Source organism: Calonectris borealis, chromosome Z, assembly GCF_964195595.1.
Source record: "Calonectris borealis chromosome Z, bCalBor7.hap1.2, whole genome shotgun sequence".
Taxonomy (NCBI): Eukaryota; Metazoa; Chordata; class Aves; order Procellariiformes; family Procellariidae; genus Calonectris; species Calonectris borealis.
Window position 1 is genome coordinate 35,593,505 of NC_134352.1, and position 15,448 is coordinate 35,608,952.

General features: G+C 38.1%; 1 protein-coding gene across 2 annotated transcripts in view; it reads right to left on the minus strand.

Annotated features, from left to right (window-relative positions):
- The window catches only part of FBN2 (fibrillin 2), a 184,239-nt gene that overhangs the window by 163,539 nt on the left and 5,252 nt on the right, over positions 1–15,448 (minus strand). For both annotated transcript variants that reach the window (XM_075136377.1, XM_075136376.1), the window contains exons 4-5: positions 14,979–15,074; positions 12,510–12,605 (exon numbers count right to left, since the gene is read on the minus strand). In XM_075136377.1, the coding sequence (XP_074992478.1) occupies positions 12,510–12,605; positions 14,979–15,074 (192 nt within the window). The remainder of the gene's footprint in view (positions 1–12,509; positions 12,606–14,978; positions 15,075–15,448) is intronic.

Here is a 15,448-nt window from a genome sequence, read left to right on the forward strand (position 1 = left end):
CTCCCCAGCAAGTAGGCTGGGGGTGGTCAAGAAGCTGGGAGTGGACCCGAGCAGACCAGAGGGATATTCCATACCATATGGCTTCATGCTCAGCGAAAACAGCTGGGCGAAAGGAGGAGGAAGGGGGGAGGTTTGTGGTTATGGCGTTTGTCTTTCCAAGTAACTGTTACGCATGCTGAGACCCTGCTTTCCAGAAAATGGCTTAACAGCTGCCTGCCGATGGGAAGTAGTCAATAAATTCCTTATTTTGCTTTGCTTGCGTGCACCACTGTGCTTCACCCATCAGACTCTCTTTAGCTTGACCCATGAGTTTTCAGCTTTTGCCCTTCAGTTTCTCTCCCGCATCCCACTGTGGGGGAGCGAGCAAGTGGCTGGGTGGGGGCTTACCTGCCAGCGGGGTCAACCCACCACAGGAGCTGGTTGGTTTGCTTCCACCACTTGTATATGCCGAGGCTTCAGTCCGAGGCACTGGATCTTTGGACTGACAGCCTCTGTCCGGTTCCCATAACTGCAACAATTGCTTTTTGTGGATGCTGTCAGCACGCAGGTCAATGACTAAGGATGGGAAATAAAACTACTTTTTCATTCACCCAATCAAGACTTGAAAATCTTCATAAAACTTAGACTGGAAAACAGTGAAAATTCTTCTTTTCAAAAAGACTTGACTTTGACTTCTTTTCAAAACTTGACATTAATAACAAAAAATATGTCATATAGAAGAACTGGAGGAAGTGGAACATTCCCAAGAAGATTATTTTTGTTTCTGTACAAAACTGCCATTTAAAAATCAGAAGATTAACATAAGCCAATGAAGCACATTAAGTCAGAGGGTAAAAGGAAGATCTAGACCCCACAGAGCCAGAGAACGACTTTATTACCAAGTCTACAGAAATTCATGTACCTTCACATAAAAAAAAAAGGCAAGAAATTACAGAATTCCTGTAGTTTGCACTTCTAAACCTGTCCCCACACCAACCTGAATTTAAAAAACATTCAGAGTCAAGAAGTATGCCATAAGCCTCCCTTTTTCAACAGCTAGGTTTTAACTGATGTAGGAACACTGGTAAGTATAGCATTGTGGAAGAATCAATGTGGCTTTTGTGAAAGAAAAATCAAACCCTGTATACCTCGTGTAGTTCCTTAATGAATCAACACACCTATTAGGTGGAAGCAGATACAGCCTAGCGGGATACCCAAAGGACCTCAGCTGTAGGCTCTTCAAGAAAACAAAGCACGAAATAAGAGGGAAGTTCCCTACCTGGGTAAGAAACAAGAAAGAGGAAATGGGGAGTACGTGACTAGTTTTCACACTGGAAGGAATGCTGGGACCCACGCCGACTCATGTATTCCTAAGTGATCTCAGGAGTGAAGAAAGGGACAAAGCAAGCTGGTCACAAGCACCGTGGATAAATGAATGACAAGGTGTTAAAAACGATTACAATGCCACTTGCTCAGAAAAATCCTGAGCCACAAAATTAACTGACCCTGGGAAAAAACTCGGGGAAATTGCCACTTCTCCTGTTAAACTGGCTACTGGCAGCGACGGGATCCTAGGCTAGACTGACACTTTAGTCTGATGCTGTACGACAGCTCTCCCGTACGCTGTGACTTGCCCTCCAGGCGTTTTCAAGAACTTCTTTTCATTTCTCTCATGTTCTTGGATAATATAAACCTCTATACAACATGAAAAATGTTTCAAAGTATACCTCAGCAGGATCTCTTTATGGGTAGAGTTTTTCAAGTTTTTTCAAGTTTTTTCAAGGCTTCCAGGTTTTACACAAGTGTTTATAAGGAATACAGAAATCCAACACAATTTCGAACATTTGTAACAATTACAGAAATAAACAACTCTCAAGGTTCCTGAATTCCCCAGAGGATCTCTAAGCCTCCTCTAACACAATATTTGTAAATCTGTCAGTAAATCTATTTGTCCAATTTGTCCTAATACATTCTACAGTCACAAAAGCAAAGAATTTAATTTTTTCTTCATTTTTACAGTACTTCAGAACCGGGTTCTTTAAGTTATCTCTGCTTTTTTCCAATTTTAAAATTTGCCTACAAATTTTAATCTGCCTACATAAGCAATAGAAAACATTAGCACTTGCTGAATTTGACAAAAGTTTTCCTATTCACTTGAATATTTCAGGGGGCTTTGCACTTTCTTTGTTAAAAACAATTCCTGTTGACAAGTGTCTCAATTTTGTTGTGATCTCTAACTTACCTAAATATTCTGCAAATATCTCAAATTTTTTTTTTCTGGATATATTACAAATTAATTAGTTTAATAAAATCAATATTTTTCCTCATTTTTCTGAAGAAATTATTTTTTCTTCTGAAATTCTAACAAAGCCATCATGGCTTTGCTCAGCTCCTGTAATCTCATCCCCCAAATAATTAAAAAAAAAAAAAAAGTCATATTCTAATGCATCTGAGAAACAGTAAAATTTTCACTGAGGAAGGAAAGAGATAAGACTAGACAGAATTTTCCAGAGACATCATCTTCCCTCTCCTCTGCAACACACTCCCCACTCATGACTTTGGTCCATTGCTCTATATTATCAGACCCTTGTTTTACTTTTCAGGGAACAATCTCTAGATGCGGAACATAACCCAGTCTAAGTCCTACCTGACACATAAAACCCCCATATTTTATGCTCTCCTGGACTTGTTCCTCCTGCAGGTAATAGAAAACACTAGTTTTCAAATACAGATTTAAAAAATACATATATAAAGAAAATATATCTATTTGCCATAAGTATAGAGTATAAGAGCTCTGCTAGTTCTTTCTTTCATTTCACAGTCTGGAGCAGTGTAGCTACAGTGCTTCCCTTTTAAACCCTGACTTGACGCAAAGAAGCTTCCCCTGTGTCTGAGTTGCAGGAGAGCTCCATTTTACTCTGGTGAAGATTCCCAAGTCCTTGGAAGCGGTTATTCAAGTCTATATTTTCATCTTCCTTTTGTAGACCTAGTTTAAAGGCATAAAATTTCTGCTTTTGTTTCTAACACAAAGTGCAATAACCCCACATCTATAACACTTTAATACTTTCCTGTCATATGCCTGAACTAACTGAAAAGTATTAAAGATTTCAAGTGCTTCAAAACCAGCTACAGCAAAAAGTAACAAGGCTGCTTCATTGAAGGATTTTTGCCTTTTTCTTCTGTTGGTGCTTAGTGTTTGTGGATAGAAACATAGTGTCATTCAAATTTGGGTGTTTTTTTTCTTTTTTTTCTTTACTTTTTTCCTTTTTTCCTTTTTTTTCCTTCTCAGTTTCAGCTCTGGAGGAACTTGTGACTGCTCTATACTCCTCAAGATAGCTTCTCAGGGCTTTTCGAATTGGGAGGTGGGCAGAGGCTACTTCTGATAAACTGTACTGCTCAGAAGTCACACAGAACTAAGGATGCCCATAGCCAGCTGCTTCCTTCAAGGTTTGGTTTCTCCATAAAAGGAAAGGAAGGAACCGATTCCCCAGTCACACCATATCCTTTTAAAAGGTACGGTTCCCTAATACTGTTGGCTTCCCATATTCAGTTTAAGCATCCTTCCCTCTTCTCATTTGTGGTAACAGGCCACAGGAACTCTCCAGACCCGAGATTACCTTTGTTCAGTTGATTCGTACAATGGCGCTTTGATCCCTGACATGGACTTCAGCTCTTACCGAAATGATTTTGCTGCCATTGCATCTGTGAACCGTAGGTTCAGACTCACGAAGTCTGCTACTATGATCATTTCTGTCGAAAATAGCATAGCCAGCTTTGGCCTTCTGCATTCAAAGACAACATGTACTACACTTACTGTGAGAATTATTCAAGTAACTTACAAGCATATGCTATATATTATTAGCATTCTAGCATAAAGTGACTTTGTTTGCTGTACCCCTTGCTAGACACTTAGCTAACAGACTGACTACGATAATGCCACCAGAGGAAAAGTGGGCAAGAGGGAGGGAATACTAGTCATCACATCCTGAAGCACCCAAAGAAAGGAAAAGAAGGAAGCAAGAGAAAGATACTGACTGGGATTACACTACTTTCTTAATCATCACTGCCAAGGGCATGTCCAGCATTATCCATGTCTTTTTTTAAATCGCAAAACGTTAAATCTTTTGCACAGTTAGAAGAGAAAAATTTTCAGATACCTGCTAACAACAAATAAACATATACTCTTGTGGGGTTTTTAGTGCTTTAGATTGTTATTTGTCAGCTTGTAAAAGGCCAGGGAAAGAAAGTCCGAAAACCTTGTTATTGGAGATAACGATGGATGGCAAAACCAGGTAATGTAGTGCCAGGTCCTAATACCTACTGATACCTAAAAGCACAAAAGTAACTTTCTGAATTTGCCCTTCAGAACTACTGTAATCCCTCAAAGACTGATGTATGCAAATATCTACAGGTCTGATCCCGTAGAAGGAAAAGCAGTTCTCTGAACAGGGACTGCACTTAACTGTATGTATTATAAGCATCTGATGACTGTTTGTCTCAGAAAACAATGAAAATAACTATCAGGTTCTTCTAACACAGATGATCTGACCTATTTTCCTGAATGAGGTACTTACCTCTCAGATAAAATTTTACCTCTTATTGCTGCAGTATTTGCAATTGATATCTCTTACTATCTCCAAGAGAAATTAGAGGTGTGCTTTTTTATTTTATATTTATATTGAAGCTTTTTTTAAAAACACCAGCACCAGTGTGACATTTTGCTTATAATCAACTTTCCACTATTGTGGAAAAAGCTGACAGAAACGTTTTTAACAGAAAATTTAGAAAATAAAGTAGGAAAGCACGGTGAAAATCGAAAATTTTAGGAAGAGTCACACTTTGTAGAGCTTTAAGCTACCGCTAACTTATTTTTAGTTAAATAGATTAAACTTAATTCATTTTAGTTAAGTTAGACTTCAAGTTGATGATGTAACTCTTGTGTTTACCCCAGTGGTGATGAACACCCCCTGTGAAACCACGTAGTTAGAGTATGCTACAGCGAACTAACATTTTTCTTCTTCACTCAACAGGCCCTGAATGACTCCTCTACGACCTTGCAGAAAATATCTCAAGACCATACGGTCTACTTCCCAATGGCTAAAAGCAGACTGCAAATGAATTAAACTGGTGTTTGGCAGGTAAGTATTCCACTTACTGTGGACTAATAAAGAAAGACACCAGGACACATGGCCCTGTGGCAAGAAGAAAAGAAGAATGCTGGTTCATATTTGAGAGCAGCATTTAGTAATTATTTTTTATTTAATCTTACTCCCTTCCTGCCTTCTCCTGAAATGCCCTGCATTTTCATTTATACTCACTCCTAGAGCACACAAAATTCAACAGTCTTACACCACCTTAATAAAACAGGCAGGATGACCCCCCTAGTTAAAACCTCAGACTGAAACTCAGGATATCTGGTTGATTGCTAAGTCTGCTGAAGCTTCCCTGCTCAGCCTTCAACAAGTAACAACCTGGCGTGCCTCAGCCTGTCTTGGGGGCAGGGAAGAGAGTAATAATACTTCCTTTGTCCGGTTAGCTCTTCAGAGTGGGGACCCGCTTATGCGTACACACACACATCCTATCCCACATAAAGAACCTCTATTTCAGTTCAGGCTAATAGTAGCCACTATAAAGCAAAAACCAGCAAAATTAAAAAGTTACATTCCCACAACTCCTACAAAAAGAGAAGAGCTCATTGATCAAAAGAGCATTTTTGCTGCTAAGCACCTGAACAAAGTTTACAATCATTGGGGGACAGCTAAAATAAATCAAGCAACTTGAGAAAAAGTACAGGTCATTTTATAACCGCTCATGCAGCAGTACACCACGGCTGGCAGACAGGAAGCCTCTTGAACACAACCAGCCATCGCCTGCATGGCAAGAAGTTCTGCAGTTTATGAGATTACAGGGGTAAGACCAAATATACAAGATCTGAATAGATCCCCAAAAGGTTTTCACTTCTTCTCATGGTACTGCTACCATCAACAGATATGGAAAAGTTGTGTAAAGTTAAAAGATCTTTCGAATATCTGTCAGAGGAAACAGTAGTTTCTTAAAGAATTTCATTCCCTCCTCGCTTCATTTACACCTAATCCCTGTCACTTAAGCACGCACAAGCATCTTCAGCAGCACTACAGACTAAATACAAATTGTATGTTTTCTTTATAATAAAAATATATTTGAGAAGTGTTGAGTCCTAATTAAAATTGTATCAGTTTGCTATATAAGCTTAATTTTATTCATATGTATCATCCCAAAATACCTTTATAACTTTTAAGTGCCAATCAGTTTCTTCAGTACAGCTCCACTTCAGTTCTGTTTTCTTTGTTCTTTCCTCTTTTGCCTCAGTTACTATACACTATTGACACTTCCACGGAGAATGCTTTTTGCTTCCTCCTACCCCTTTCTCTGTGCTGTTGATTAGCTTCTTCATCCTCTTCCAGGCTTGAAGGAAACCTTTTTTTTCTTTTTTCCTCTTTTTTCCCCTTTTTCTTCTATTGTCCTTAGACATAGGATCATCACTGATTATTTTTCTATCAGGGAGGGTCAGATGAAGGTAACTGATCTCAAATATAATGTTAGATGTACGCTCTCCTACGCCACAGAATGAACCTCTTTTTCCTTTACATCTTCTGCCTCAAACTTTTTTCACTGTCCTCTGCGACATCCTGTTCTCCCACCCCAGGGACACTTCACTTACGCTGTTGCTGTCCCTCTTAGGGCTCTTCAATTGCATGGGCCAAGTTCTTGTAGCGTTGCAGAACTGGCATAAAAATTGCTGCCTTGCACAGAGGAGGGCTTCTACTGAGTACCTGGCTGCATCTATGCAGAGTCTTCCCTATCAGCCCAGAAAGAACCTGTAGGGAAGCAGCTGCCCCGATCACTGGTATACTGCATTTGTCATGAGGTACGGGCTCTCAACTCCTTTGATAGATGAAATTCCAAAATTCAGGCAGTCAGAGAAAGTGTCCAGACACTTGTACTGGGAATACCAAGTGCCACAAACACATTGGGCTAAAACACATTAGCAGTGATTTTCCTGAGAACAACCCAAAAGCTCCCTCCTTTCAGAAGTTTTATTCAGCTGTATTCAGCTATCATATTTCTTCATTTTTCCTTTTCTCACCTACTCAAGCTTGATAGCTGTAATTGAAATCCTTTCCCTTCTTCAAAAGGATATTCTTCCCAGCTATGCATTTCTACTCAGTCCAAACCCTTTTGCTTCCCATTATAAGCCACATAGGTACAGAGTAAGCGAGCACTGTTCTTTCTCCTTCTGCATGGGATAAAAGTTAGATCAGTGACAGGATTCTCCTTTCCCACTGCTTCTTCTGCCCTTTAACCCATGATAAAGAAGGAAGAAAACATCATTGCTTTTCCATACCTTCATACCTTTACGAATCATCAATTAAAAAAATGCACAGGCCATGTGCAGTAATACAAATATCATTTGCTCAGACAGTCTTGAGAAACCAAAGGAACTGGTCACGCTAGAAAAAAACTGCTCTTATGTGTACAACTGAGGATGAGGCCTCTTAATCAGTCTGTTTCTTTTTTCCAATTATTTTCACTGGGAAAAATTCAACAGCAAAATTTCATCATCTATTTTTTCTTTAAAAAAAAAAACCACCACCACAAAACAGACAAAATCAAATGCTTGAATCCTGTGTGTTTACAAATCAAAGACAAGAAGGTGACCAAAAGAACAGCCTTTGATAGGAAATATAAAAGGTCATTGTGTATATAAGAAAGAGTAAAGCACGAGCTCCCAAACAGGTTCTGCTTTCTTGTTAACCCAGCAAGTCTCAAGTTAAATACTGTAATCATGCCAGTCATTAGTTACTGCTCAGCCTCCTGTCTCCAGCCCGGAAATTAGTCTGCTTGGAGCCCAGATAGCTGAACAAGCAGTCACGTTTTATCATATAACTGAGGCTGGGAGGCCAATCCGAAGGAAAGCTACATATGTTCTATATTAGGAAGAAAATACCTAATTTAAAAGAACTTAATTTACAGAACAATAAAACGTATGCATTTAAAACACAGCGATGTAAAAGAATAACAAAACAAAATCTCTTATAACTCTGATGTGATTTGCAAGGGAAGTTCACATAACCTTAAACTATAAAATTTTAGTTAAAGAGTTATGAACTGTTGCTAAACTCAGTTTAAAATTAAACTACAGAGGCATTTAATACTGTAAAGTATTACAGGCAACTATAGCAACCAATAGATGAAGAAATCATTGCCTTTTGCATTTTGTTGGAAAGCATAAACTTCTTATTAGGTCAAAAGTATAAATTACAAATTACTATTGAACAGAACAGGCATTTAAGGTATCTTTTACAGTTTTTTTCATGAACTCCAGCTCATGTAAAGCATAAAAAAATTAACATTTACAGTTACTATATTAGAGACTTTTTATAATCATTACCAAGATATACTACAGGAGTCATCTTTCTTTAACTGAATAATAGGGCAATAAATTAGTAACTACTTCTTTTTCTGAACATGAGAAAGTCTAGGCAACACCAAGATAAGAGACTAGGTGAAATTTTACTTAGCCCTGTCCATTGTTGTAAAAGCATATTATATTATATTACATATGCAAATTATATATGCAATTATATATATTACATATATGTTGGGTTTTGTAACAGTGACAGGAGCAAATTGGGCTTACTACCTCCAATTTCAAGTAAGGAAATGTAAACTTTTAATTATAATAACTCAATTTCCAAATAACCATGTAATGTAGCTTAAATCTCGCATAACAATAGCATTCTACACATAGAATTGAAAGGCTAAGACTTTCAAGGACAGCTAAGAAATATGGATGCCAAAACACTGGTGTTTAGTTCCTTTACGTGGCTTGAATTCTGCAGCTTAAAGTTTTGCAATGAATTATAAGAAAGCAAACTTCAATGCTTTCATCACCACAAAAGTTAAGTTACAATACCCATATGTACTAGAACCTTTTAAACAAGTCAACCTATTTCAAGGATAAGCATCGTTATTAAAAACTCTAAGCCATCATCACAGCTGGAGTCTGTCATATATATTAATATGATTCCACAGTCCTGAAACTAGTCAGAGAATAGAAACAAATCTTAACCAGGAATGATTGCTTCTATCTGGGACAAAAAGCAAGCTTACCAAGTTGTTTGGCAATAAATAAAAAAATACCTGAATGCAATCAATTTAAAAAAAAAAAAATCAATTTGCAATATTACAATTCTATCATGTTATACTTCAGCTATAACTATCGTCCATCTTGGATAGTTTAGACTGTTGAATTTGGACAAATGTAAGCTCCATCTGAACTACGGCTCAAACTATAAAGCAACCTAACATTGTCCAATCCCTTGAAAATCCATCCTAAACTGACAGACTTGGTAGTCTCTTATTTTAGCTAGAAGGCAGGTGCACATTCTACAAAGACATAGAGAAAATGGCTGTAAATATTAACAGAGTTTTTAACAGAATAATGCTTCCTATTTCCCCACTAACCAAAATATAAAAGACTTGAGTCGTTGCACTTCATTCATAAGAACCAACTACAAAGAACGGGCTGGACTAACATGTAACAGCATAAACCTAAACCAACAGCGATGAATAGGAGTCCGTAAGTCTGGTTTTAAGAATGAAAGCAAGAAGCAATTAGAGACAAAGAAACAAATTCATCCTTTACATTTCTCTGTTGCTTGTGACATCTAGTGGGTATACAAAACGGCCTGGAACAGCAAATAGAAACTCCTGCTTTTTCAGTGTTTGGTTTAGTTATTTCCTTCATCTACATGGCAATTATTTCCGTTTCAAGTCAACAAATGTAAAAAAATGGTGCAAGATATTTTCACAATTCACATACACCTTTAAGCACTTCAGAGCTGAGTTTGAAACAGAGAATTCCACAGGATTCCCTTCAGAAGCTATTTCTAAACACATGAATGACAAGAAGGTGTTTGGGAGCAGCCAGCATGGGTTTACCAAGGGCAAGCGTCATCACTGCTTTCAACCCTGAGGTCACTGGTGCCGAGGGCAGTGGATGTTGCTCGACTTGAGCAGGACTCTTGAGACAGGCTCCCATAGAGAGATTGTGGTTGGTGAGACACAGGCTGAATAAGTAAACAATAGATAAAGTGAGTGGAAATTGGCTGGACTGCTGGCTCAAAGAGTTGTGATCAGCAAAGCCCAGCTACAGGCCAGGAAACTAGTGCAGTCCCTCAGGGATGAGTACTGGGACAAGTAACAGTTTGATGTCTTCATTAACAACGTGGGTGATGGTACAAGAGCGCGCTCTCAGCAAGGTTGCAGATGACACCAAATTTGGGGCACCAGTCAATGTGCTGGAGGGCAGGGCTGCTATTCAGAGTGATCCGGACAGCTTAGAAAAAAATCTCATGAAGTTCAGCAAAAGCAAAGGAAGTATCACATCTGGGATGGAATAACCTGATGGAACAACATAGGCTGGAGGCTAACTGCCTGCAAAGCAGCTCTGAGAAAAGGATTATGGGGGTCCTAGTAGACAACAATCTAAACATGAAGCAGCAGCGTACACTTGCAAGAGAGAAGGCCAGCTGCATGGGCTGTATCAAGAAGAGTGTAGCATCCAATCCAGGGAAGTGGTCCTTTACCCTCATTTGACACTTGTAAGACTGCATCAGAGTACTGTGTCCAGTTTTGGACTCCCAATACAAGAAAGAAATAGACATACTGAAGAAAGTCCAGGGGAAGGCCACCAAACTGGTCAGGGAGCTGGAGAACTTGCCCTGTGTGGAGAGGCTGAGGGATCTGAGTTCATCCAGACTTAAGAAGAGATGGTTTCAAGGGGACTTTATTGCTGCCTGTAACTATCTGTTCAGAGGATACAGAGAAATTGAAGCCAGACTCTTCTTGGAGGCTCACAGCAATCAGACAAGAGGCAACAAATACAAGTTGAAACGTGCAAAATCGCGATTAGATATTAGGGAGGGTTTGGGGGTTTGTTTGGGGTTTTTTGGGGTTTTTTTTGGTTGGTTGGTTGGGTTTTTTTACCATGAGAGTGGTCAAATACTGGAACAGGTTGTCCAGAGATGTTGAGGAATCTCCATCCTTGAAGGTGTTGAAAACCTGGCTGGACATGGATCTGAGCAGGCTGATCTGATTAGACCTGTGTTGAGCAGGTTTTGAACTAGATGGCCTGTGGAGGTCCTTTCTGATTTAAATTATTTTACCAATCTAAGAAGACTACTTCTGCCCTGGGTGGGTGTCTCATCCACTGCTAATGTGAATTAAGAATGTGACTTTCCATTTATGCAAATGATCCCATCCCCCTTTCTAGTATTGACAACCTTTTGAATATTTTAAAGGAGTAAGATAACAGTGCATACTAGTATTCAGCATCTCACACACATGGTTGTTCAGTTCTTCAGTACCCTTTTTGAGGAAAACACGTATTTGCAAACACACCAACTTGGAGACAGAGAATAATATTTCTGCTAAGCTCTTCAGCATCATCTTTGATTATTCTTGAACACTTCACGTTAAAGGATGTACAACATTATTGTTTTGATAAGCAATCCTCATTATATCCACTCATTAAAAATCTATTCTAAATAGACAGTAATTTCAGTTACACTTGTGAGTTTGATGCACACAGAATACGTTCTACAATTACGTCTAATTGTTGAGCAGTTCTACATTACTATATTTCCACAGTCTTGGTATCAAAATACAAATAATGCTCTGATTTATTAAAAAGCAAGAAGTATAAATTTCTGAGAGTGGAAGCAGGTTTATTCTAAATCACTACACATGGACTTAGTGCCTTAATTATCTGTGTACTAATCACATAGAGCAACGCTAAAGATATTTTGTTCGACATCATTAAAACTGAGTTTGTCAGTATCTCTAGGCCCATAAAAGAAGGTTGAGGGACTTCTCCATAGAATTTTAAAATAAAATCCTAGTTTAGTCCCCAATTCATGAAAGCACTATAAGTTACGCCATATGTAAGATGTTTTCTTGAATAAGAATGGTTTTCGGAATTGATTTCAGTATTACTGTAACTGATTATTTTTTTGCTCCATCTTTGACTTTCTCCTACAGGATAGAACTAATCAGAGCAAATAACTTATCAAGTTCCTCTTCTGAAAGAAAGAGGATCTTGAAAAACAAGAAAAACAGAAAAATAAGAAAAACAATCCTTCAACTAGTTACACTTATGCAATTCTAACACCTTCAGCAATTTTGCTGTAATGTTTTTTCACGTAGGTGAGAGCAAAAGATAGCTCATCTTTTAACTATTATATGAACAAAATAAGCAGCCTAAATTAGCTCAAATTCCTACCAATTGTGACAGCTTTGTACTTGCCAACCTGAAATGCGGCTACCAAATTAAAAAGGAAGACACTTTGTAAAATTACAAATAATAAATGGTTTACTGGAAGTTTACTGGCTCAGCCAGAAAATATGTATAATAAATATAAAATATGTACATACTGTATTGTTGCATATAACTGCTCATAATTTCCTTCCTCATTTATTTCTTTTACCTCTTTCACACTGAGGGCCAGTAAATCCGTAGACACATGCACAGCGATTAGGTCCAATACACCGTCCTCCATTCTGGCAGCCATTTTCACAGACAGCTTTAATTAACAAAAAAAAGTTTTAAATGTTATAGTAATGATATTTCAAAGATTACCATATGCGGTACTCAAAAATTATTTTTTTCCTCTCAACTGCTCTAAGTCTTTCAGGACCTGAAGATCGAACTGATCTCCTTCCTACCCATCATCACCAACAATAATTATTGCTCAAGTCAAATTCCATTAGCCCAAATTCCATTAGCACCTGCTTAATGCTAATTGCAAGCACCTGTTTAATTAATCATATTCAGCACAGATTCTTAGAAGATGTTTAAGTATATTTTTAAACCGTTGTGCTCTAGTCACTAATCATAAGAACTCATATCCATCACCGAAGTTAGCAGATAAAAACTCAAGTATTTTGAGTTTTTTTGAGCATATTAAGTTGTGCTCTTCAGTCACAACAGCAACAAACCTTTCAAGAAGGGAGGCTTGGGGAGTCCAAGAGACAGATAATTCAGCTCTTGGAGTTGATGCTGCTGGCAGAAGTAGTGATGTTTAGAGCAAGGGAAAAGAATTACCAGGTTAAGTACCTTCAAAAACTGTGCTTCCTAAAAGATCCCAAAAGAAATAAAACGATTTGAGGGGGGGTTAAATCCACAGTATATATGGATGGAGAAGGTACTTCACAGTTGTGGGACTTCGGAGCACCCACTCATGCTATTTATCAATGGTGTGAATCAAAAACAAAGCCTCCTGCCAAAGCACTGAAATCTTCTCAACTTGAAAAGAGGAGAGTTCTTCAGCAAGGTTGAAAAATACCATTAAAAGAGTGCTTTAACTAACTAATTCCGTCTATTTTCAGGCTCATTGCTTCCAGGACATACAGCCTTGTTCAGAATTAGCACATATTCCAAATCAAACTATTTCACCTTAAGCCCCACCATTTTTAAGCAGCTCTGAACAAAGAGTTTTTGGTCTAGAAGTCTCTAGGCTGCCTTCCTACGCAGGTCTCCCCAGTTTGAAGGTGGCATTTGTAACATGTTTGAGTATCCAGCGCAAAAGAACCTCAGCAACCTATTTCAAACTGTGAAAAAAGCACACGTGCCTCCTATATCACAATGGGGAACGTAAAATATACTGTTATGTGGAAATGTGATAAAGCCTTACTTCTTATCAAGAACTATAAAACTGAATTACTTTTTACTGACAATACATGTCTTATGCATAAAATGAAGATACTTCTCTGCATATGTTACATTACTGAATTAATGGACAATGACACTTTAGTGAGACAATTTCAGTAATTTACAACGCAATTACATTTTAGTAAAAAGAAATAAAGATGTATTTACTTTTTTCAGACATTCATTCCTACTGTGTGTAGAAGACAAATACTCAACCTTACTTGAAATTTTAACTGTCCTATACACTGAGACCAATCTCCACATGTTGTTCAGATTTTCTGGATTGCTTTAGAGTCACTGCTTGAAAATTCAATCCTCTTTTCATTTATTCACTGGAAATATGCCCCGCCTGGGAGCATTCAGGTGTTGACCCAATATTTTAAAATTAGGAGGAAGGGGCCAGCAACTCTTAAAAGTAAATCTGACTGTGACTAGCGTCACATTTTAGGATTACAATTATTACCTAAAATTTTAGAGAATTTTATCCAGGTAAAAATAAAGCAAGAACAAGACTGCTCTCTGGCATTTGCAAAAATGACTAAGACAAAAGGATGTTCTTCCACATTATTCAGTCTAACTGTTCATTGCATAGCTGCCTTTTGTTTGTCTCCAGTTCCTTCAAACTACCTTCAGCAATTAATTTCTCAGCTAATTAGTAGCCAGCTGGCCTCAGAATACACTTTGAGTCTTTCTTCACCCCTGCAGCCTTTAGTGATTTTTATTGTTTGCTAAATTCGTATAGCTTTTAAACACTGTACTGTGATAGGCAGAGCTGGGCAAATAATTGACTTTCTATCTTGTCTGCCAAACCAAAAAGGTATCCAAAAGCTTGACCGGCATTTAATCTTTTTCCTTAGTCAAGTACAAAACAGAAAAACATGCTTTAACCTAGCAGTTAGGCTGTTCTTCTGAGATGGAGAAACTTTGTAAAGAGAATGAAAAATTAGTGATCATCTAGTAAGAAAAGGAGAGCAGGATGCATACTCCCATTGCTCCCAAAGGATTTTCCAAAACTATTCGGTGAATTCGATCCTTAATTTGACTTTTAGAGAATACAAACACACTTCATGCATGAACTGACTTTCAGCTAAACACTATACCCCAAAATAGCATTAAATTTCTCACAGACATTTCGTTATATTTCAGCATATTGGCTTTTTTATGTTCTTACTCTACCTAAAGTAAGAAGGCTAACTTGCAGGACTTCCATGGATTTAATTTTAGATGAAACAGAGCAGTTACTTACGCTGTCCACAGTACGTTCCGACGTAGCCCTTCTGGCACTGGCACCGGTCGTCCGCGCACGTGCCGCCGTTCATGCACCTGATGCTGCACTGTTGTACTGCAGCGGAGCCCAGGCAGAGAGATACCAGTGTTAGGCAAAAATACCACAGCAAATGTGGATAAAAACAGAGACATCTGAAAGAAGACATGAGCTTTGTACAATATATGCTACGTATTTAATTGTACACTCAGGTGTTCTTGTAACTAAAGGCATCCAAGCTGCAGCTATTAGTCAGCCATGTTTTAAAAGCAACCGTGAAGAGTTTTTTTTAGAGTTTTCCATGACTATATTTCGCAACTTAGAACTTTTAATTATCTTGGAGGCTGTACAATCTTCATTTCTTCAGCAAATGGACTCGATGAAAACATTAATAGCACACACATTTATATTTAAACTTGTTTATCTCTTTAAACATATATTTTTTCAGTTTG